We start from the raw sequence: 21,476 nt of genomic DNA, 5'->3' as shown, positions 1-21,476 counted from the left end.
TTCTTCTTTAAATATGATGACCAATACTGTACTTTGTACTCCAAATGTGGTCTCAAGTGCCAGCACAACTGAAGCATAACCTTCCTACTTTTGTATTCAATTCCCCTTTCTTATTCTTCCTGACAATTTTTCACATTTTCCCACATTATACTCTATTTGCCAGATCTTTGCCCATTCACTTAACTTCTCTCTGTATTTTTGTAGCCTTATGTATTCTTCACAACTTACTTTCCTGCTCGTGTAATATTTGTGTCATCAGCAAATCTGGCAATCATTGTTTCATCCATTTATATAAATTGTAAACAGTTGACGACCCAGCACTGATCCATGTGGCAAGCCATTCATCACAGTTGCCAACATGAAAAGGACCCATTTATGCCTACTCTCTGCTTCCCGTTAGTCAGGCAATCTTCTATCCATGCCAATATGTGAGCCCCGATACCATGAGCTTTCATTTTACGCAATAACCAGCTGATCTGACATGTTATCAAATGCCTTGTGGAAATTAAAGTACAATACATCCACTGGTTCCCCTTTATCCACAGCCTATGTGTTTTCCTCAAAGAACTCCAATAAGTTGGTTAAACACGATTACCCTTGTTGACAATGTTGAACATGATTACCCTTGTTGCTACCATGTTGACAGTGCCCATTTACCATGAACTTATTCAATTGCCCTGCTCTAACTTCATTAATAATAACTTCTAACATTTTTCCTATAATGGATGTTAAGCTAACTGGTCTGTAGTTCCCGGTTTTGTCTCCCTGCCTTTTGGAATAACGGAGTTACATTTGCTATCTTCCAATCTAACGAGACTTTCCCGTTTTGGAAAATTAAACCCAAAGCATCAACCATCTCACTAGATACTTCTTTTAAGATCCTAGGGGGAGATCCCTCAAGACCCAGGCTCTTGTCAGCCCGCAGCTCCAACAATTTACTCGGCACCACCACAGACTGCAATTTCTCCCTCCCTTCTATTTCTTGGTGTATAGTTGCTTCTGGGATGTTACTTATATCCTCTTATGATGAAGACTGATGCAAAAGACGTGTTCCATTCAACTGCTATCTCTGTATTTTCTGTAACTAACAGAGCCATCCCTCTATCTTTTCCTCCTTTCCTGTCCTTTCTAAGTATTCTGAACCCTTCAATACTCAGGACAAATCCATGACCTTCTGCAGCCATGATTCTGTAATGGCTATGAAATCATACTTATTTATTTCCATGTGCACTCTCAATTCATCTGTTTCATTTTAAGTGCTATGTGCATTCAGATAGAGCTTTAATTTTATCCTTTAATGCATCTTTATAACCTCTAGTCTCATCAGCTGATTTACTACGTACTCTCCATTCCTTCCAGTCATGGTCTGTTTTTCATTTTCCATAACAATACCTCTCCCTTTTGCCTTGTCTCAACTCGTTGATTTGCAATTTATTCCCAAATTTGATTTCTTGCCCCACTATTTAGTTTAGAAACCTTTCTACTTCCCTAATTATGCAGCTTATAAGAACACTGGTCCCAGCAGGGTTCAAATGCAGACCGTCCCAGTGGTACAGACCACATTTTCCCCAACACTGATGCCAGTGCCCCATGAATCAGAACCCATTTCTTCTACACCAGTCTTTGAGCCATGCATTCATGCCTCGAATTCAATTTGTCCTAAGCCAATTCTAACATGGCTCAGGTAATAATCCAGAAATTATGACCTTTTGAGGTTCTGCTTTTTAATCTGGTGTCTAGCTCCTCATAATTACTATGGAGAGCCTCCTTCACCCAGCCTATGTCTTAGGGCCACAATGGCTGGCTCCTCCCCCTCCCACTTCAAGTTCCTCTCCAGCCCCGAGCAGATATCCTGAACCCTGACAACACAGCCGTCTGGAGTCATGTTCTTTGCTGCAGAGAATGGTGTTAATCCTCCAGACTTTACTATCTCCTACTACCACAACATTTCTTTTTGCTGCTCCCACTTGATGGCTTCCTGTACCACAGTGCCACATTAGTTCATTCACCCCACAGCCCCCACCCTCATCCAAACCCATTGAAGAAACCACAAAACTGTTGATTGCAATGGCTGAGGTTCCTGTGTTCCTGCCCTGACTCTTGTGTCCCTGAACACTGATCAAATCAGAAGACCCTGTTCTAAGAGATGTGACTGCCTCCTTGTACAAAGAGCCCAGGTAGCTTTCCCCCTCGTTGGTGCATCAGTGTCTGTAGTTCATGCTCCAGCTCAAACTCCGAGCCACAGCTGCTTGAACTCCAAACAATTTCTGTAGACATTTTTGCCTTGGATCAAACTGGCATCCAGACCTTGCTGCCATAGGTAGCCCTCCCTGGAGCAAGGAGGCCCCAAAGGCGTTGCTCAAGGAATTATCAGAGTATAGAAACCTTTCCACCACGTCAAGGAAGAAATCCCTCTGTAGATCGCTACTCTTTGTGCCCTAGCACTGATGGGGAAGTTTTTATCTGCATTAGCTATTTTCTCTGGAACTCCTCCACAAACCTCTACCTTTCTCTCCAAATTTAAAAATCCAGCTTTTTTGCTAACCTTTCCTGATATGATGTCCATTTAAAAAATATTTTTTATTCTGAAGAGGATACTTCAGAAATTATTGATACAACTTCAAGTTGTTCTTAATTTTAAAAATATGAAATGTGTTCATGTTTTCACTCTACAGATTTGTGTGCTTTACTCCTATAGTGGAGTTGCATCTCTTTCACACAAAACAATTTGCCCACAGCAGTTTTAGCGCACCCTGCATCCAAAGTGACATTTTAACTTGTGCACTGTGCCTTAGTAGAAAGTCAGATATTTCTAACATTAGTGATCGTACAGTGATTTAAGAAATGTGTATCTTATGTTATCCATGTTATTTTTAGATGTATATTTTGACCTGAGTGAAGAAAGAAAATGGCAGCTGAAAACACTGAAGTCATTGGAGCATAAGACTTAATTTAGTCAGTGTTTGGCCAAACCTCCAGAGGGAGCTAAAATTCATACAATACACGATAGATTTATCCATCTATTCTTCTTACTTTATCACTCCTTCCATTCAGCAACATAAGCACTGAATGTAGTGTGAACCTAGATGAATTTTTAAAGTTCACTTTTAACTAGTCTTTAACACTGTTCTAAACTAAAGACAGCTAAACAGCAGTTAGAATTGCAGTAAGATTTCTGGATTTTGTTATACTCATCCTAATGAAATAAATTATTGTTTCATTTCTATTTTCTGAAAACCTGTCAAAACATACCACTAATATTTTATGATGAAAGGTTACTCCTGAAATATTAACATGTCTCATCCATTTATAAATGCTGACTAAATTGCTGTGCATTCCAAAACTTCTCTTTTTGTAACATGTCACAACATTAGATCGGTGCTGGGCAAGTCTCAACAAAAAGATGTCTATATATTATGTTCAATAAAAATAATATGATTTATAAAAAATAGAATTACAACTTTATTTCACTCACTGCAGAGAAAATTTTCCCCTCACATAGCAAACCCTATCATGTGTCTCTTCCATTGCAAATTATGATTTTTTAAAAATCCTCAAGTAAAACTCTATCATGAATGATCTAGCATTATGGACTTAAAGCTATCATAAGCTGGTCAGAAACTGACCTTAACCATTTTTCACCCAACCAAGTCAAATGAGATTCAAACCAAAATTCAAAGGTGAAAGCATGGTTCCATAACTTATAGAACCACCTCAATGGAAATTTTAACTCATATTTTCTGATCAAAGCTTCAGCTTTCCAGGGAAAATTACAATTTTAATTTCTCAGCTTCAGCTGAATACATGTTGATAGTAAGTTACAAAATAAAGCATACTGGTTAAAGCAGTCTACAAGATGAAGCTCTTTTTGTACATTGTAAACCAAGAGGAGAAGTTGTATATATTTTCAAGAAAAGATTGAAATTGGTATTTCAGATATCATAGAATCACAGAATCCCTACAGTGCAGAAGAGACCATTCGGCCCATTGAGTCTGCACCAACTCTCTGTCAGATAATCTCACCCAGGCCCTTTCCCTGTAATCCTACACATTCACCATAGTTAATTCCCTCTAACTACACATCTTTGGACACAATGGAGGAAATTTTGTATGGCCAATCCACCTAACCTACACATCTTTGGACTGTGGGAGAAAACCGAAGCACCCGGAGGAAACCCACACAGACATGTGGAGAATGTGCAAACTCCACACAGTCACCCAAGGCCAGAATTGAACCCAGGTCCCTGGAGCTGTGAGGCAGCAGTGCTAACCACTATGCCATCCTATATAGATATACATTATCTAAATTTAAGTGCATTCATAATGAGTTTTAGCATTTCTTTGCAGATTTTCCCATGTACAATTTGTGAATTGAGGCCATACCCCATTATGACAACTTTTTGTATAATATCCTTCATACAACGTTTGGTTTTGATGTTGAATATCTTGAAATCTCAAGATTGAGTACTCCATATGCGCAGTCAGAATGCTAAATAAAAATTTCACATTACGTAAAAAAACTGGATTCACAGTGGAAGGCAAATCCTGGAAAGGGAGCTTGTTTAGCAAAGTTTTCTGGTTGCAAGAGGGCAGTGGTCTTAAATCTATAGCACATTGAAACTACAAATGGTGTTCTGTCCATCATAGAACACTTCAATTAGTGTGATGAAATAATTAAGATGCATTTTCTTTGTTCTGAAACATTTGTGTCGAAAATCAAAACTTGACTAGATTTACCCCATCCCATGTGAAGTTGTCTCAGACAGCACATTTTTCTCCTCCCTTTCTACCCGCCATTATGTGGGGATTATTTGTTTTGTTAACAGGTCAAAAAATATTAATGTTGACAACAATAATTGGCAGCAACAATTTAGAATGAAAGGAAAGCAGTTAATTTTCTACTTTTGACCCATCAATAGATTGTGTTCTACAACACCATAATCTCTCTGCTCGTTTACCTTTGTCAGAAATTCTCTCAGCTCACGATAAGACTTGGATACAAAAGTCATTGAAGAATCTGACCACAGGACCTGAATATCAAAGTAAAAAAAAATGTACATTTTGAATCCAAAATATACTGAAACTTTAAGGCACTTAATGGATCTGCGTAGGAGAATACTGAAATCATAGTTAAGAGGGGTGAAAGGGAACTCTAAATCTATTGTCTAACATAATCTTAAAGATCCTATTCTAGCAACATTAAAACCACAGAAAACAAAGCAAAGCAAATACTCAGACTTAAATTTGCCAACATTACCTCTTCTATTACCAAAATAAGATGTCTACCAAAAGCTTGTAGGCTAACAGAGGATTCACAACCCTGGTATGAATTTCAGATTACAAACTTTTTCAAGATCCAATTCTTTAAACTGGAAGATCAAACTAAAGCCCAACATGGAATCTTTTAAGTATCATAGAACATGGAATATAAATTTATAGGTTCACCAGAACAATCTGGCACAGTGACCAGTGAAGATGAACAATAGTTAAGCCACATCAGGAAGGGCCCACAGTAATTTGTTTTACTTTGTGTGGCATTTCAATTGTGAAAAAGCATAGCTCTATTATGAATATGCCCAGATTTTAACAGGTTTGGTCCAGGCTTATGCAGCAAAATGCACTTTTTAGCCACTCTGGCAGCCTTGGCCTTAGAAACAGTATGCAAGTTATTTAATCAAAAACAGAAAGCACAAGTCAGAGTTGGGTGAAGAGCTATAAGGCTCAAAAGACTGAGGGATAGATCTTTTTCAATAATTCTGTACGGAATTGTGATAAAACGGGGCCAAAGTCAGGCAGAAATACTTACTATCTGAGCTTTATTTCCAGCTCCTCGCCCTTGCTGTGTCCATCACTTACTGTATTTTGTCATCTGTTCTCTCCCTCCATATAATTAATAATATTGCTCAAGGTCTACAAAATTTCTGCACCTTCAGGGTCCTTTTATACCTTTAAATTACCCTATTGCCTATTTTGGTGCTGCAAAAACACTCAAATTCCCTACTTGCGATAGTAAGCTCCCCTTAAATCGTGGGGATCCCACTTTGCATGGGAATTTACATCCAACTCAGAAAAATAGTACAGGGTTAATGGTGGGGTTGTAGCCAGCGTTTACCCTTATGGGAGTGGATCTGGTTGGCTTTGTCAGAGCTCATGGCAAAAGCTCAAGGCTGGACAGATGGACCCCTATGAAGAGAGCCCCGAGTTGGCAAGTCAAGTAGAAGCTGTTGTAATGTCATCCAATCTTGTTGGCGGGGGTTACAGAGGTGGATTGCTGGAAAGTAGGAAAGCAATTCCTATTACCCACTAGGCTGGGCCCTATATTATGACAATTAAATATAAATATTATACACAATGTGTAATATGACCCAAAAGGGATTTGTGCTTTGCACGTTACAAATCTAGATCACAGAAATCTCTACCTCGAAGGAATATTCAGCAGTCTTCTCATTCTTCTTGTGCTGTAACCCTCTTACATCTATCCTCTCGATGTTTACTGCAAAGAGAGTAAAAATTCAGCTTTATTTCCCCTCAAGTTCTTTGTAACGGACAAGATATCACTATTACGTCAGTGCAACTTAAAAAGTTACAAATATTAATAGCTTGTTTATACTATTGGAGAATTGCCTAAGAAAACTGTAGGCTGTTGCATTGCATGTCAAACACACATTTGCTGTAATGCCTTTCACAAAGCATACTTATAAAAATGTAAACATTTTCAGAGTTTTAAACAAAAAGTCTCAACCTAAAATCAACAATTCCCAAGTACAGATCATTATTTTTTATTATTAAAATAGGTCCACAAATGGAAAAGTACCATTAGCAAAAATCACTTTATACCGGATATGCTGTTTCCATATTTCTTAGGATATTGTGGCCCAGGAATTGGGCTGCATAGCAACAACTTGTATTTATAGAATACCTTTAGTGTTGCAAGACATTCCAAGGTGCTCCACATGACAGGTGGCATAAACTTTGGTCATCAATGTAAGTTTTAAGAAATATCTTAAAATGGAGAAGGGCAGAGGTTCAGAGAGGAAATTCCAAAGCTCAGGGCCTAGGCAGCCAATGGGGGAATAAAGAAAATTGGGCACAAATGGCCATATTTGGAAGAGCCCTGAGATCTTAGAAAGTTGTGGGGTTGGAGAGGGTTAATGGGATACAAGGTAATGGAGGGATTTCAATACAAGGATGAGAATATTAAAAGCAAGATACTACTTAACGAGGAACTAATGTAAGTCAGTGAGCACAGGGTGATGGGTGCACTGAATGAAACAGCTGGAAACCATGCCTACAAAATAAGTAGGCAGATTTGCTTTTGTATACTTTTTACACAAATGCGCATAGCAATTGGTCAATATGGGGCTACAATAAATGCAATCACATTGTTTGAAATAATAATAATAATGGTCCAGATATTTCAGTCGTCAGAGAGCGGACGTATACCACAAGATGCATTTTGGAACTCTGCAGAAGTCCCAATGAAATGACTCCATGGAAATTGCCTAGGGAGTTTGCACTGCAAATGGGCAATTCCCCTGCTCCCAGGGATCCTCCAAAAAGTCTTTGATTGTTCTTAGGACTACATTCTGGTCTTTTGTGTAACTATATAATTGGCACTCTAACTTCTAATCTTTCCCAACTTGACCATCCCTCACCACCTGAATCCCCACCACCCATCTCCCTAACCAACTCCACCCCAACTCTTCCCCCCACTCAACCCAATAACCCCTCTAAACCCCCTACCCAAACTGACAGCTCCTCCTAACTCTCCAGACCCTTCCTAACCCACCTGTCACTTACCTACTTACCTCATCCACCCTACCCACTTGCACACCTACAGATTTGCCCATCCTATCACATGCAGTCATTCACTAACACACTGAAAAGCTGTTTAAATGTTTCAAAGCTTTTATATGTATCAGTGAACTTACCAGAATCTGCTTCCCCCCACCCCAACTCCACCTAACAATTCAGTGCTATGAGGAAGCAGTTTGATAGGAGACCACTCCACATTTTTAAAGAAGTCACAATGGGAAGACCCAGCCAGAAATGTAGAACTCTACAGTGATGCAGAAAGATACGCAGATGAGGGCGGCACAGTGATTAGCACTGCTGCCTCACAGAGTGAGGAACCCAAGTTCGATTCCCGGCTTGGGTCACTGTCTGTGCGGAGTCTGCACGGTCTCCGTGGGTTTCCTCCGGGTGCTCCAGTTTCCTCCCACAGTCTGAAAGACTGCTGGTTAGGTGCATTGGCCATGCTAAATTCTCCTTCACTGTACCTGAACAGGTGCCAGAATGTGGCGACTAGGGAATATTCACAGTAACTTCATTAAAGTGTTAATGTAAGCCTACTTGTGACACTAATAAATAAACTTAAACTTTAAAGGAGCAGAGCAGCAATTTGACTGCAATTGCCGCTCCTCAGAAGATCTGGGACAATGTATCTAGCCAGACAAAATTATATCAGATTAAAGCCTGGCCCAATGTTGCCAAAAAAAAATTGGATTCATTTAGCTTGCTGGCTCATGATAGAGTTGCCAACTCTCCCGAATTTCCTAGATTCTCCCAGAAATAATAAAATGATCCCCTAGAATCTACAGGGACAACATTTTATTCACACGTTTAGTCCCAGCTAGCTTCTCAACAAGTACAGACTAGTTAGGCTGATTGGCTCATCTCTCTCGGTTGTATCTGCTATGCAATTGTGTGGTTTTCTAAATGTTGTATGTGTTACTTTTAAATACTTTAATTACGCGGACAAATGTAACACATTTACTCTAATATGTTCTTTGCAAATTTGCAACAGTATTTTTTTCTAAGAACCATAACTCCTTTCAGAGTGATCAACCATTTTTAAATTTTGCTAATTCAAAGTTCTTTTGCACAAATATAAATTTAAATTAAGCAACCAAAATAACAAGCATAGAAAACTCAAATGCTTAAATAATTTTAACTTATCCAGAAATTTGAATTAAGCAACTTCAAACTAACAGAACTGTGCAGAATTCTGTTTGCAATTTTCAGGATACTTTTTTTCTTCTCCAAAATCCTTGAATGTGTTGTCACCCCCATTAAGTTTGTGCCCAACATTCCCACAATTCCATGTTAACTTTAGTATCAAGTCACCATATCATTATTTACTGTGATATTACTGTTTGCTTTACAGTCTTCAAAAATAAAATCAAATGTATTAAACATATAGAACGAAGGATTATTTCAGCGTTCAGTAGTTCTGGTACTAACCAACATAGATTTGGACGTATAGAATTCTTTTGTGCAGTTTGGATTTACAGCAAGAGATGGCCAATTCAATAATTTGTTAGAAAGAGCTGGAAGACCCACCAACTCTTACCAACAATCATGTTAGTTGAATGTAACATCAATATCAGTTGTGGTGCAATCTGATAATTAGATTAAATCTGCCAAGATCATCTTCTTACTGCTGTCACTGTCACAATTTTAGCCAGCATTTCCAATATAAATTACTATGTCCACTTTTTCCATTTAATTTTCTGTATCAACTTTCATCATCAATTAGTTGAACAAAAAAACATTGTTTTTGTACAGTAACTGAAATCTGTAGTGCAGAAGCTTTAAACAATTTAGAAAGTTCAAAACATTGAACATTTACAATAAAATGCTTAAATTAACTAATTTAGTTGTCTTTTTAAAAATAACTTATGGCTTTTTGTTTAAGGCTCAATCTCCACAAAAGCCTGGGCTTTGCATGTTTTTTTAAACAATCGGGGTCATTTTACAGCAAGAGTAATGATCTTCGCCAATTTTCCATTTCCTAACCAAGCTTAGCTAATTGAACAAAACTGAACCTTCACCATCAGGAAGATTGAGTTGATTTCCGAGCTAGAGAAAAGACTCTCTCTGACTTTCTGATCAAGATTAACAAGATTAACAGCTCTGCAAGTTCATCACTAGTGGAATTACGTGCCCCCTTCCATAAGAGGAAACTGCTGGTTAATGAGCGAATAACATTTTTCAGGCTTTGATAACCATTTTTCTCCTTCTCACTTTCATTGCCAGGAGTTAGATTTCTTTTTGAATGAAGAGAAGTATAGAATCTTTTCCTGGATCCTGAGGCTCACCTTTGGGAAGTATAATTAGTTGCTGGTGTGTGGTTTCATCCAACTAACAACATTCTACCTCCAGACAGTGGAGACACACTTAAATGCAGTCTTCTGAAATGGCCTGCAATAGCATTTGTTTCTCCATTAGGTGCATGAACCGGAACAGGCAGCTATTCTGCATTGAACTACAGGGTAATTCCTTGGCTGGGCAAGATTTTGTGCAAATCCTTCCTGAATAATTCGCTTTCCTGCTGAAGTAGCAATGTTCCTTGGAAGCCACTGCTTCCACAAATCTCATGTAATGAAATGTAATAGTGCTGGCTTCTTTAACTCTGTCAAGTGCATAAAAGGGCTAATAATCAGTTTAATTCATTCCAAAAAAATATTTTACTTGTTTTTATTTAATAGTTGCAATCTATAACTTGTCTAAACTTGGTGACTGAGAAGGAGTCATACCATTTAAAGCTTATGAGTTTAGTTAAATTTATATTTGGTTGCCTGCTCCCTTGAAGTTTAAAAAACAATTACTTAGTTTTGCTTGGTTCCAGTCATACTTTGGAATATCCTCAGCCTATCTAGTTCAGTGGGGAAAGACATACCCTGACACTTAATTAAAGAACAATGTACATTATAGTTTAGTGTAATATTAAAAACTATATTATTTTCTACATTATTTAACATGATTATCGATTGTATATTTTGCAGTTTATCATAGTTATCCTTGGGTAGGGGAAAATTGGATATTGCAGGGGGAGGGACAGAGTGAATCATAAAATTATAGAGAAACCCTACAATGCAGAAGGAGGCCATTGGGCCAATTAAGTCTGCACCAACAACAATCCTACCTCAGGCCTGATCCCCACAACCCCACACATTTACCCCACTAATCTACACATCCCAGGACACTATGGGCAATTTAGCATGACCAATCAACCTAACCCGCACATCTTTGGACTGTGGGAGGAAACCGGAGCACCCGGAGGAAACCCACGCAGACACAGGGAGAATGTGCAAACTCCACGCAGACAGTGACCCAAGCTGGGAATCGAACCCAGTTCTCTGGAGCTGAGAGGCAGCAGTACTAACCACTGTGCCAATGTGCCGCCCGTGAAGAAATAGGAAAGGACAGACAGGAAAAGAGAGAAAAAGAAACAAAGGAAAAGAGTAAAAGTGATCACTTATACAGTTTTGGGAAAGACTTCTTGTATTATTGAACTGTTAATACTTTTTAGTGACATTTTATACTGTACATGTAATTTCCTCCTGCCCATTTAAAAAAGGCAAATGTTATGTTGGGCTGGTAAATCTTTGCTTTATAAAACAAGGTTTAGTGTTCAGCCAATATTATAAGCCATTGCAAGCTGGGAAGTCAGTTAACTGGACTTGGTAACATTTAAGATATGGAATAGGACTGGGAGCATACAAAATTCTGAAACATCTGGTGTAAGCTACACGGTGGGAAAATAAATAAACTCCATAAACAGATTACTTTCAACCTTAATTCTTTTTGATATTTAAAATTCAACTATCATAATGGGAATGGTTTCAATGCAGCTTTACATAGCTGGAATTGAAATGCTTTCTTCCTTTATGCAAAATCAGAGGTAATGCATCTTGTTGCATAACTGACTGAAGTGACCAGAAGATGATACAAACCAAACCGAGAAATACAGAAAACAATAAATAACCCTCCACTATGTTAGTAAGAATTCAGTAGTAGCCAAGTGACTGATAGAATTAGATGTCAGTATGCAGGAAAAGATTGGCAAATTACACAGAACTGTGTAAATATCACAACATGGAAACAGGTTGGTTAGCCTTACCAGTCCGTGTTAGTATTTATAGCATTTTAGTGTTTAATCCCATTAACCCCCAAGAAGTAGGAGCACCAGTAGGCCATCTGGCCCCTCAAACCTGCTCCGCCATTCAATAAGATCATGGCTGATCTTTTCGTGGGCTCAGCTCCACTTACCCACCCGCTCACCGTAACCCTTATTCCTTTACTGTTCAAAAATTTATCTATCCTTGCCTTAAAAACATTCAATGAGATAGCCTCAACTGCCACACTGGGCAGGGAATTCCACAGATTCACAACCCTTTGAGTGAAGAAGTTCCTCCTCAACTCAGTCCTAAATCTGCTCCCCCTTATTTTGAGGCCATGCCCCCTAGTTCTAGTTTCACCCGCCAGTGGAAACAACTTCCCTGCTTCAATCTTATCTATTCCCTTCATTATCTTATATGTTTCTATAACATCTCCCCTCATTCTTCTGAATTCCAATGAGTATAGCCCCAGTCTACTCAATCTCTCCTCATAAGCCAACCCTCTCAACTCTGGAATCAACCTAGTGGATCTCCTCTGCACCCCCTCCAGTGCCAGTAGATCCTTTCTCAAGTAAGGAGACCAAAACTGTACACAGTGCTCCAGGTGTGGCCTCACCAGCACCTTATACAGTTGCAACATAACCTCCTTGTTTTTAAAATTCCATCCCTCTAGCAATGAAGGACAAAATTCCATTTACCTTCTTAATTACCTGCTGCACCTGCAAACCAACTTTTTGCAATTCATGGCACAAGGCCACCCAGATCCCTCTGCTCAGCAGCATGCTGCAGTTTTTTACCATTTAAAAAATAGTCCATTTTGCTGTTATTCCTACCAAAATGGATGACCTCACATTTACCAACATTGTACTCCATCTGCCAGACCATTGCCCACTCACTTAGACTATCTATATCCCTTTGCAGACTTTGTGTCCACTGCAGACTTTACTCTACCACTCATCTTAGTGTCATCTGCCAATTTTGACACACTACACTTGGTCCCCAAATCATCTATGTAAATTGTAAACAATTGCGGTCCCAACATTGATCCCTGAGGCACACCACTAGTCACTGATCACCAACCAGAAAACGCCCATTAACCCCCACTCTTTGCTTTCTGTTAGTTAACCAATCCTCTATCCATGCTAATGCATTACCATAACACCATGAACCTTTACCTTATGCAGCACCTTGTCAAATGTCTTCCGGAAATCCAGAAACACCACATCCACAGGTTCTCCATTGTCCACCGTGCATGTAATGTCCTCAAAGAATTCCACCTAATTAGTCAAACATCATCTGCCCTTCATGAACCCATGCTGTGTCTTCCCAATGGGACAATTTTTATCCAGTAGTCTTGCTATTTCTTCCTTGATGATAGATTCAAATATTTTCCCTACTACAGAAGTTAAGCTAACCGGCCTATGGTTACCCACTTTTTGTCTACCTCTTTTTTTAAACAGTGGCATCACATTTGCTGTTCACCAATCTGCGGGAACCACCCCCAAGTCCAGTGAATTACCATGAGTGCATTTGCTATTTTCCCCGCCATCTCTTTTAGTACCCTGGGATGCATTCCATCAGGGCCAGGAGACTTGTCTACCTTTAGTCCTATTAGCTTGCCCAACACTATTCCAAATTACATTATGATTTGCTGATCATACTTGAGCTGGTATCATAAAGTGTTAACAGATTTGGGCCACAGTACATGGAAACCTTTCAAGAAATGATTATGTCTAGGGAAGGACTGAAGGGCAAAATCCGTTAAATTGTGGTGTATCCAACTTCACAATCTATTCCTGTCCATCTTAAAATACAACTTCCAAACCTTCCATCGCTTCACCTCTCAACAGTAAGAGTTAATTTATTATAGCCAAGAAAAAAAACCAATGATATCCTTTAGGAATTTCCTGGGGAGAGGCGACCAACGCAATATCATAGTGACCAGATAGGATGACACAACAGATTAAAACTTGTTTATCATGTCTAAAGAAAATGATTTGGGCAATTAGCTTCACATCTGACTATCTACATTAATCCAGACACACGGAACAGCCATGGGGACCAAATTCGCACCTCAATATGCCAACATCTTCAAGCACAGGTTCGAACAAGACATCTTCTCCGCACAGGACCTTCAACCAATGCTATACACTAGATACATCGATGACATTTTCTTCCTTTGGACTCATGGTGAACAATCACTGAAACAACTATATGACGACAACAACAAGTTCCATCCCACCATCAGACTCACCATGGACTACTCTCTGGAATCGGTTGCATTCTTGGACACACGCATCTCCATTAAGGACGGTCACCTCAGCACCTCACTGTACCGCAAGCCCACGGACAACCTCACGATGCTCCACTTCTCCAGCTTCCACCCTAAACACATTAAAGAAGCCATCCCCCACGGACAAGCCCTCCGAATACACAGGATCTGCTCGGATGAGGAGGATCACAACAGACACCTCCAGATGCTGAAAGATGCCCTCATAAGAGCAGGATATAGCACTCGACTTATCGATCGACAGTTCCGACGCGCCACAGCGAAAAACCGCACCGACCTCCTCAGAAGACAAACACGGGACATGGTGGACAGAGTACCCTTCGTCGTCCAGTACTTCCCCGGAGCAGAGAAGCTATGGCATCTCCTCTGGAGCCTTCAACATGTCATCGATGAAGACTAACATCTCGCCAAGGCCATCCCCACACCCCCACTTCTTGCCTTCAAACAACCACACAACCTCAAACAGACCATTGTCCACAGCAAACTACCCAGCCTTCAGGAGAACAGTGACTACGACACCACACAACCCTGCCACAGCAACCTCTGCAAGACGTGCCGGATCATCGACACGGATGCCATCATCTCACGTGAGAACACCATCTACCAGGTACATGGTACCTACTCTTGCAACTCGGCCAACGTTGTCTACCTGATACGCTGCAGGAAAGGAAGTCCCGAGGCATGGTACATTGGGGAAACCATGCAGACGCTACGACAACGGATGAATGAACACCGCTCGACAATCACCAGGATCTTGGGTTTAATGTCACACTATCAGTAACCCCCACAGCTTGCCTCCTGGACTTGCAGAATGTCCTGTCTGGAGACAATACACATCTCTTTAACCTGTGCTTAATGCTCCCTCCACTCACATTGTCTGTATCTTTAAGACCTGGTTGGCTGTAGAGATTCGCATTCTAATCAGTATTCTGTAACTTGATTTTGTGACTCAGTATGCCCTGTTTGAGAGCAGATATCCACTCCATCTGACGAAGGAGCAGCGCTCCGAAAGCTAATGGCATTTGCTACCAAATAAACCTGTTGGACTTTAACCTGGTGTTGTTAAAACTCTTACTGTATCTACATTAATAACAGACAACTCAATTCTACTGAACACCTCTGTTGCATTCACTGCTGTGAAGGTAAAACTTGTCAACCATAATTCAGACTTGACCATTAGGCCTCATTTAGGTCCAATTCTTGAAATGTACATTTTTCTATTCTTGTATGTGCATCGAAACAACTTAAGTAGCTCAGAATAAAATGTAAACGCTACTGTTGCGACATGGCGATAAGCTGGACATAAATGGAGTAATATTTGCATTTTTTTGATTTCAAGGCCACAATTCCTTAATTTAGAAATTTGTGGAAAATTATGTTTAATTTCAACTGCAATTTTCTCACTCATTTTAGTATCTTGGGATGGAACCATTAGGTCCAAGAAATCCATGTACCTTACTTCAGATTATTTTCAATATGGCCACTTTTTAAAAAACTTGTATTAAATCAATCAAGTTCCTCCCCTTGACTTATTTTTGGGTTCCCTTATACCATTAGCCATGAAAGATACAAAGTACTCATTTAACAAGTTTGCCTTTTTTAAATTTCCCATTATGGTATCACTTGAATCCCTCCTTAGATTATGCATATTTCCTGTTATAACTCTCTTTTGCAATATATTTAGCTGGTTATGAATCTTTGGAATTTTCTATGCCAGAGGATTGTGAACATTCCATGGAAGTATATTCAAGGCTGGGATAGATAGATTTTGATCTCTCAGGGAATCAAGGGGTACAGAGCTGGAAAGTGAAAGTGAGGCCTGAAATAAACCATGATTGAATGTGGAGCAGGAAACAGAAGTCACATGGTCTACTCCTGATTCTATTCCTTATGAATAAGAGCATGATCAAAAAGTAGATTTGAATCTTGTTGGAAGAGAAAGAGTAGCGAGGTAGAGATGTTTAGAGAGGAAATTGCAGAGCTTAGGCCTAGACAACTGAAGCCAATTGATAATGACTGCCGATGATGGAGTGATCAAAATCATTGATGTGCAAGAGGCCAGACTAGAGGTGTGCAGAGATCTCAGAGTCATAGGACTTAAAAGGTTATAGAGAGAAAGAGGAGCAAGGCCATGGAAGGATTTGAAAACAAGGAAGAAAATTTTAAAATGAATTGGCCAGAAGCCAATGTAGATAAACTAGCACAAGGCGAGGGGCTGAGTATGACGTGGTGTAATTTAGGATACAGGCAGCAATTTTGAACGAGCTCAATGTTACAGAGGGTGCAAGTTGGACAGCCAGCCAGGAGGGCATTAATAATCATGGAGTCTAAAAATAACAGCACATAGATGAGGATTTCAGCAATCAATGAGCTGAAATGGGGCAGAGACAAGCCAGGCTGCATAAGTAGAAGTAGGGAGTAGATGGATTGGGTAATGGAGAGAATACAGGGTCAGAAGTGGGGCTCAAAGTCAAATAGAACATCAGGGCTTGAATGGTCTGGTTCTGCCTCAGAAAGAAGTTTATGACTGAATACGATGTCTGATCTTCCTAAAATTCAATGTAAAGATATTTCAGGTCTTCCAATATTGGATGTCAGACAAACAAACAGCATGACAAGTACGATGCAGTGGATGGATTGAAAGAGATATGATGAGGTAGGGCTGTATGTCATCAGTGTGCATGTGGAACTTGCTGTTGTTATGCAAGGCATCATCCAAAAACACAGAAGCAGCACCTTGAGGAGAAAAAGGATGGGGTCAAGGTCAGGGCTTTGGGAAACTTCAGGAGTAACCATGTGAGAGAGAGAAGTTAAGCTTTTGCAAGTGATTAAACAGGAGGGGAAAAAATGATCTGAAGAGTTTGTCAGCGATAAAAATCCTGGAAAGTAAGTTGTGACATTGAGATTGGAGAGATGGCCTCTGTTTTGATTCTTGTTTATCCAGATTTTTTTTCTCACATACAACACAAAAGCAAGCTCCAACAGGTAAGCCTGTCTTATTGAACAGCTGTGAGAGCTCGTATGCAAAGTAATCAGGCATTAAATGAATTCATTTAATGCCTCCACCTTTACACGTAGGGTCTACAACATGCAGCCCAGTCCACTTCAAAAGACAATTAGTAGCCATTCCAAACACACACATAACAGGTTAAATTAATTAATGACCAGGTTTATACAAACAAGGTCACAAAGCAGCAAGCAGCAATAGCAAGTTGATCAGTTCCAGCACTGCAACAGCTATGAACTAATTAATGAAAGGGTTAAACTGAAAAAAAAAGTAAGAGACAATCCAAGTTTCTCTGAATGGCTTCCTTTGTAGTACTTTCAATTTAACAAAAGATTAATGTGCTTTGGAAGGGAGTAGCTGTCTGATCCCTATCAGTTACAGTGATTCTCAGAATTACACGATCGTCTTACTCATGGTGGAGGTGTTCTGCCGAAGTGGCTATATTCAAATATCTTTCACACAATGTCAAAAGAATTGAAAGTCAAACTTACAGCATAGAGTTACACAAATCATTTCAGTGTTTGGCTTGAAAGTATTTCGAAGATAAGAACCCATATACTGAGTTAGGATCAATAAACCATGGACAAAGCTATTCATTATAAGATGTAGGGCAAGCCAAAATGAATGGTGAGGTGGAGTCAGATAAGGACGGCAAATAAATTAATTGTAGAAGGAGAGATAAGTTGTAATTGCTGAGGAAAAGGAGTTTCCAACCAGAGAAATTTAAGAAAGATGGGCATGAACTGTGTAAACTTTCCCGGTTTGCTGTAAACAGTGAAGCTGCTGACATTGACAGGATATAAAGAATTGAGATATACTCCAAGAATGAGGTCTGTATACATAGGGGTAGAAAGACTATCATATCTTTCATGATACGAAACTACTTAAGGGAGCAATGCTTCCTTTTCCTCAGAAATTTTCCCAGCAGCATGGATGACAGCTTTTTCTTTGTACGTGGAGGCTGAATGAATGTTAAAGAATTCCTCTACTCTTAGGGGTTTTAAATGAAGTGCATGTCCAATGTTCTATTTATTATATTAACAATACATTTTAAGACTGAATGTTTTAATTCTGCTATTTGCTTTGGGATGTTTATGTGTAATCTGCAACATATTTGAACAAAATTAATCAATTAAACTGGAAATTGGAAACAACATTCATAAGCATTGTTGTGCAAATATAGTAAACATTTGTTCTGCACACAATAATTTGTAAACTACAATCATTATAAAAGCTTAGAGCTACAAATGACAAATCCGTACGCCAGGTAAGATTTTAGCATGTTACAACTTACTTCTTGAATGCTTGCCCGAAGGCCGTTTTTGGGAGGATTCATCACAGGAATGTGCTGATGTCTGTAATGCATTCTCCAAACAGTGTCCACCACTTTCAGCTTTGTGTGTTACCTTTAAAAACAAAGAAAACATTGTTTCCTTAAAAGTTGAAAGAATATTTTATGATTTCCCAACTAATTACGCAAGGCTTTGATAAATATGAATTACCCACTTCTCACTCTCATTTCAAGTTTTTTTAAGCCTTTGGCACAAGATTATCAAGTGGTGATAAAAGAAAATTCTCAGACATTTCTACTGCATCAAGACTTAAGCAATTAAGATTTCCATCAATAGTTTACTGCACAAAAATCATTGTCAAATCTAGTCCTAAACTTTAGAGATGTGATATTCAGAGGTTTAATTCACAGGTCTGTGCGGGTTCATTGATTCAGCATTCCTTGCATGGATAAAAATTGGAGTTGAAGTGCTCTTTCCCAATTGTTTTCCACTGTGCGTAAACATTAGGTGAGAACATGGCATGGCTAGGCCTCATGCCCTTCACAGTCAAACATACCAACTCTCACCATCAATAATCGAGAAAGAATCTTCACAATAACGAACTGCTAACAGTACTCTCAGAACTGTGCTCCAGCAAGAGCGATCACTGTGATGAGGAGGGGAGATGATGCTGCACCTAATTTCATTTGGTTTCACATATTCACAACAAAATTACCATTACTGCTTTCTGATATCAGGATAATTAATACAATAGAATGACACTTAGTCCTTGGCAGATAAAGAACTCAAGAGTACAACAAGAAGGAAAGATCTTTCAACACAAACACATTGCCCTTCACCCTGATCCTAGTTGCATGTTGTTACGATTTCCGCAGAGACCAATAACTTTTAAAAAGGATTTGAATTCTCAGTGACCAACTCAAAGGATCACACAACAGGATTTCCCATTTAAGACTTCTATTGTAACTAAATTCAAAATTGACTAAACATTACTTAATGGGCAACTAATACTCTAAATTACAGAAGGGATATGCCCCTTTAACCCTCCATCACATTTATGTATCACATCACACACTTCTCAGAATTGTAGTCTTTACAGGACACAGTCCAAAGTTACACCAAGCTTCCAACAGTCTCACTTCACCCTGCTTTTCTCAGTCCTAAAGTCAGTATATGTTGAAAGTAATTTTCCTCAAGTCTTCCAAGAATCCCAGAATTGACTTCCAAGAGCAAGGCCCCACTCCAAGGTCAACTCCTCCTGTCACACAATGGAAATCTACCAGTGCCCTAAATTTTCTACTGGCCCCATCTCTTCAACCAGGGAACACATTCTGCCTGGTATCTACCAGAGAACAGCCTCTACCCCTACTGTTTGCATTAGTTGTCATTTCCCTGTCTCTCCCTCTCCCTGGGACCAACACACGGGCCAAAATTTTCTGACTGTTCATGCCAGCAGGATTTTCCCATCTTGCTGCAGTGAACGGAGATTTGGCTTGATGCCAAATTCTCCACCTTCGCTGCAGCGTGTGTGGGGCATAAATGAGCGGCAAGATCGAGCCCATGAGTCAGTGAATCTGAAAGTTTGTAAGTCGACCCATAGTAAAGCCTCTTTTTATTGTGCCTACGTGTGAAACCAGGCACTTGGGTTTCAACAGGATTTGACCTGGGCCCCCAGTCCCCAGAGAAACATTGGCTTATCGCCAAGAAGAACTAGCGGTAGGTCACATGCTTCATTTTACCTTGAATTAAAAGAGACAGTTAAAAGACAACCATTTTACGACGTCCAACAGTGATAACAATATCCTTTATTTTTCTGAAGCACTAAGCTATATCCTTACTTCCATTCTTATATTGGAGTCTAATCTGATTCACCTCAGCATGTTTCCTTGTCAATACTTCCTGCAAAAAGTGGTAGTTCATTCTGCAATTCGAATGTTCAGTGAGTAAGTAATTAAGTTAAGTTTCTGGTTTCTATAGCTTCCGATCACATCTTCTGGTTCTCCTGTTCCAACATTGCATAAGATGCACCTCTATAACAAGCTTATAAATTTGATTTTACAATTTAAGAACTTGCATCAAATATCACTCTTCCCAGGTGACGCTTTTTTTCTCTAATCAAATCAGACTTAGCATTCTTATGTTTTCTTCAAACAAAAGTGAATGAAACACAGAATTATATTTATTGCTACAAGTGTATACATGTCATGAATTGTAATCCTTTATGGAATATAACATGGAGCACCACTTACTTTTTTCCTAAGAATCTTCTCTCAGCCTTTACAACCATCTCTTACTGCATTTACAACCGTCTCTTACTGCCTTCACAACCATCAACCACTGAATTTAGTTTTTTTGGTTAAATTTTGAAATTGACCCAACCTTCCCATTATCCACTCTTTGTTAAATACAATTAATGGTATCAAAATTCCATAGGCACTGTACTTGTAAGATGCATTGCAAATGTAACACGCTATTGTCCAGATTTTGCAGTCAGTGATGAAGGAATCACTGATCACTAATTTTTTTTAAAAATAAAAGAGTGAAAATGTACTCTAACTTGGCATCTAATCCAGGGCAGCAGCCTCCACCGGGAATCTGTGGGCAACAGCTTGGCTCTTCAGCGAATCGGACTGAAGAACTCACACTGAGATATAGAATTCTTTTGTAAGATCACGCCCTAAGTGTCGAATGAGCAAGGAAACAGGAGGGTTGCAGACCAGAGCTAAGGTCGCCAGTGAAGCCGGTTGCAGACTGTTTGTGGTGCCATTGTGCAGGTGCCTTGATCTCCCAGTGAATTGGGAGACCTCCTGCCACCCCACCCACAATTGCCTTCAGTGCAATCTGATGCTCTTGTTCAGTTCTCCATGCTTCGCAATCCACAACCGTCTCAATCCACTATAATATCTTTCATGGATCTTCTAAAATCTTCCCCACTCCAGCCCCAATCTTTCTGGCCCCTTCTATCATCAATGTCACTCCCTCAA

At 39.5% G+C, this 21,476-nt stretch overlaps 1 protein-coding gene across 2 annotated transcripts in view; it reads right to left on the bottom strand.

The window, feature by feature from the left end:
* zcchc14 (zinc finger, CCHC domain containing 14) overlaps positions 1 to 21,476 on the bottom strand; it is a 99,421-nt gene that overhangs the window by 59,016 nt on the left and 18,929 nt on the right. For both annotated transcript variants that reach the window (XM_078210752.1, XM_078210753.1), the window contains exons 2-4: positions 18,495 to 18,606; positions 6,420 to 6,493; positions 4,959 to 5,030 (exon numbers count right to left, since the gene is read on the bottom strand). In XM_078210752.1, coding sequence (XP_078066878.1) covers positions 4,959 to 5,030; positions 6,420 to 6,493; positions 18,495 to 18,606 — 258 coding nt within the window. The remainder of the gene's footprint in view (positions 1 to 4,958; positions 5,031 to 6,419; positions 6,494 to 18,494; positions 18,607 to 21,476) is intronic.

Source organism: Mustelus asterias, chromosome 4 (assembly GCF_964213995.1).
Source record: "Mustelus asterias chromosome 4, sMusAst1.hap1.1, whole genome shotgun sequence".
Lineage (NCBI taxonomy): Eukaryota > Metazoa > Chordata > Chondrichthyes > Carcharhiniformes > Triakidae > Mustelus > Mustelus asterias.
Note: the sequence above shows the minus strand (reverse complement) of the source record. Positions and strands in the feature narration are given on the sequence as shown.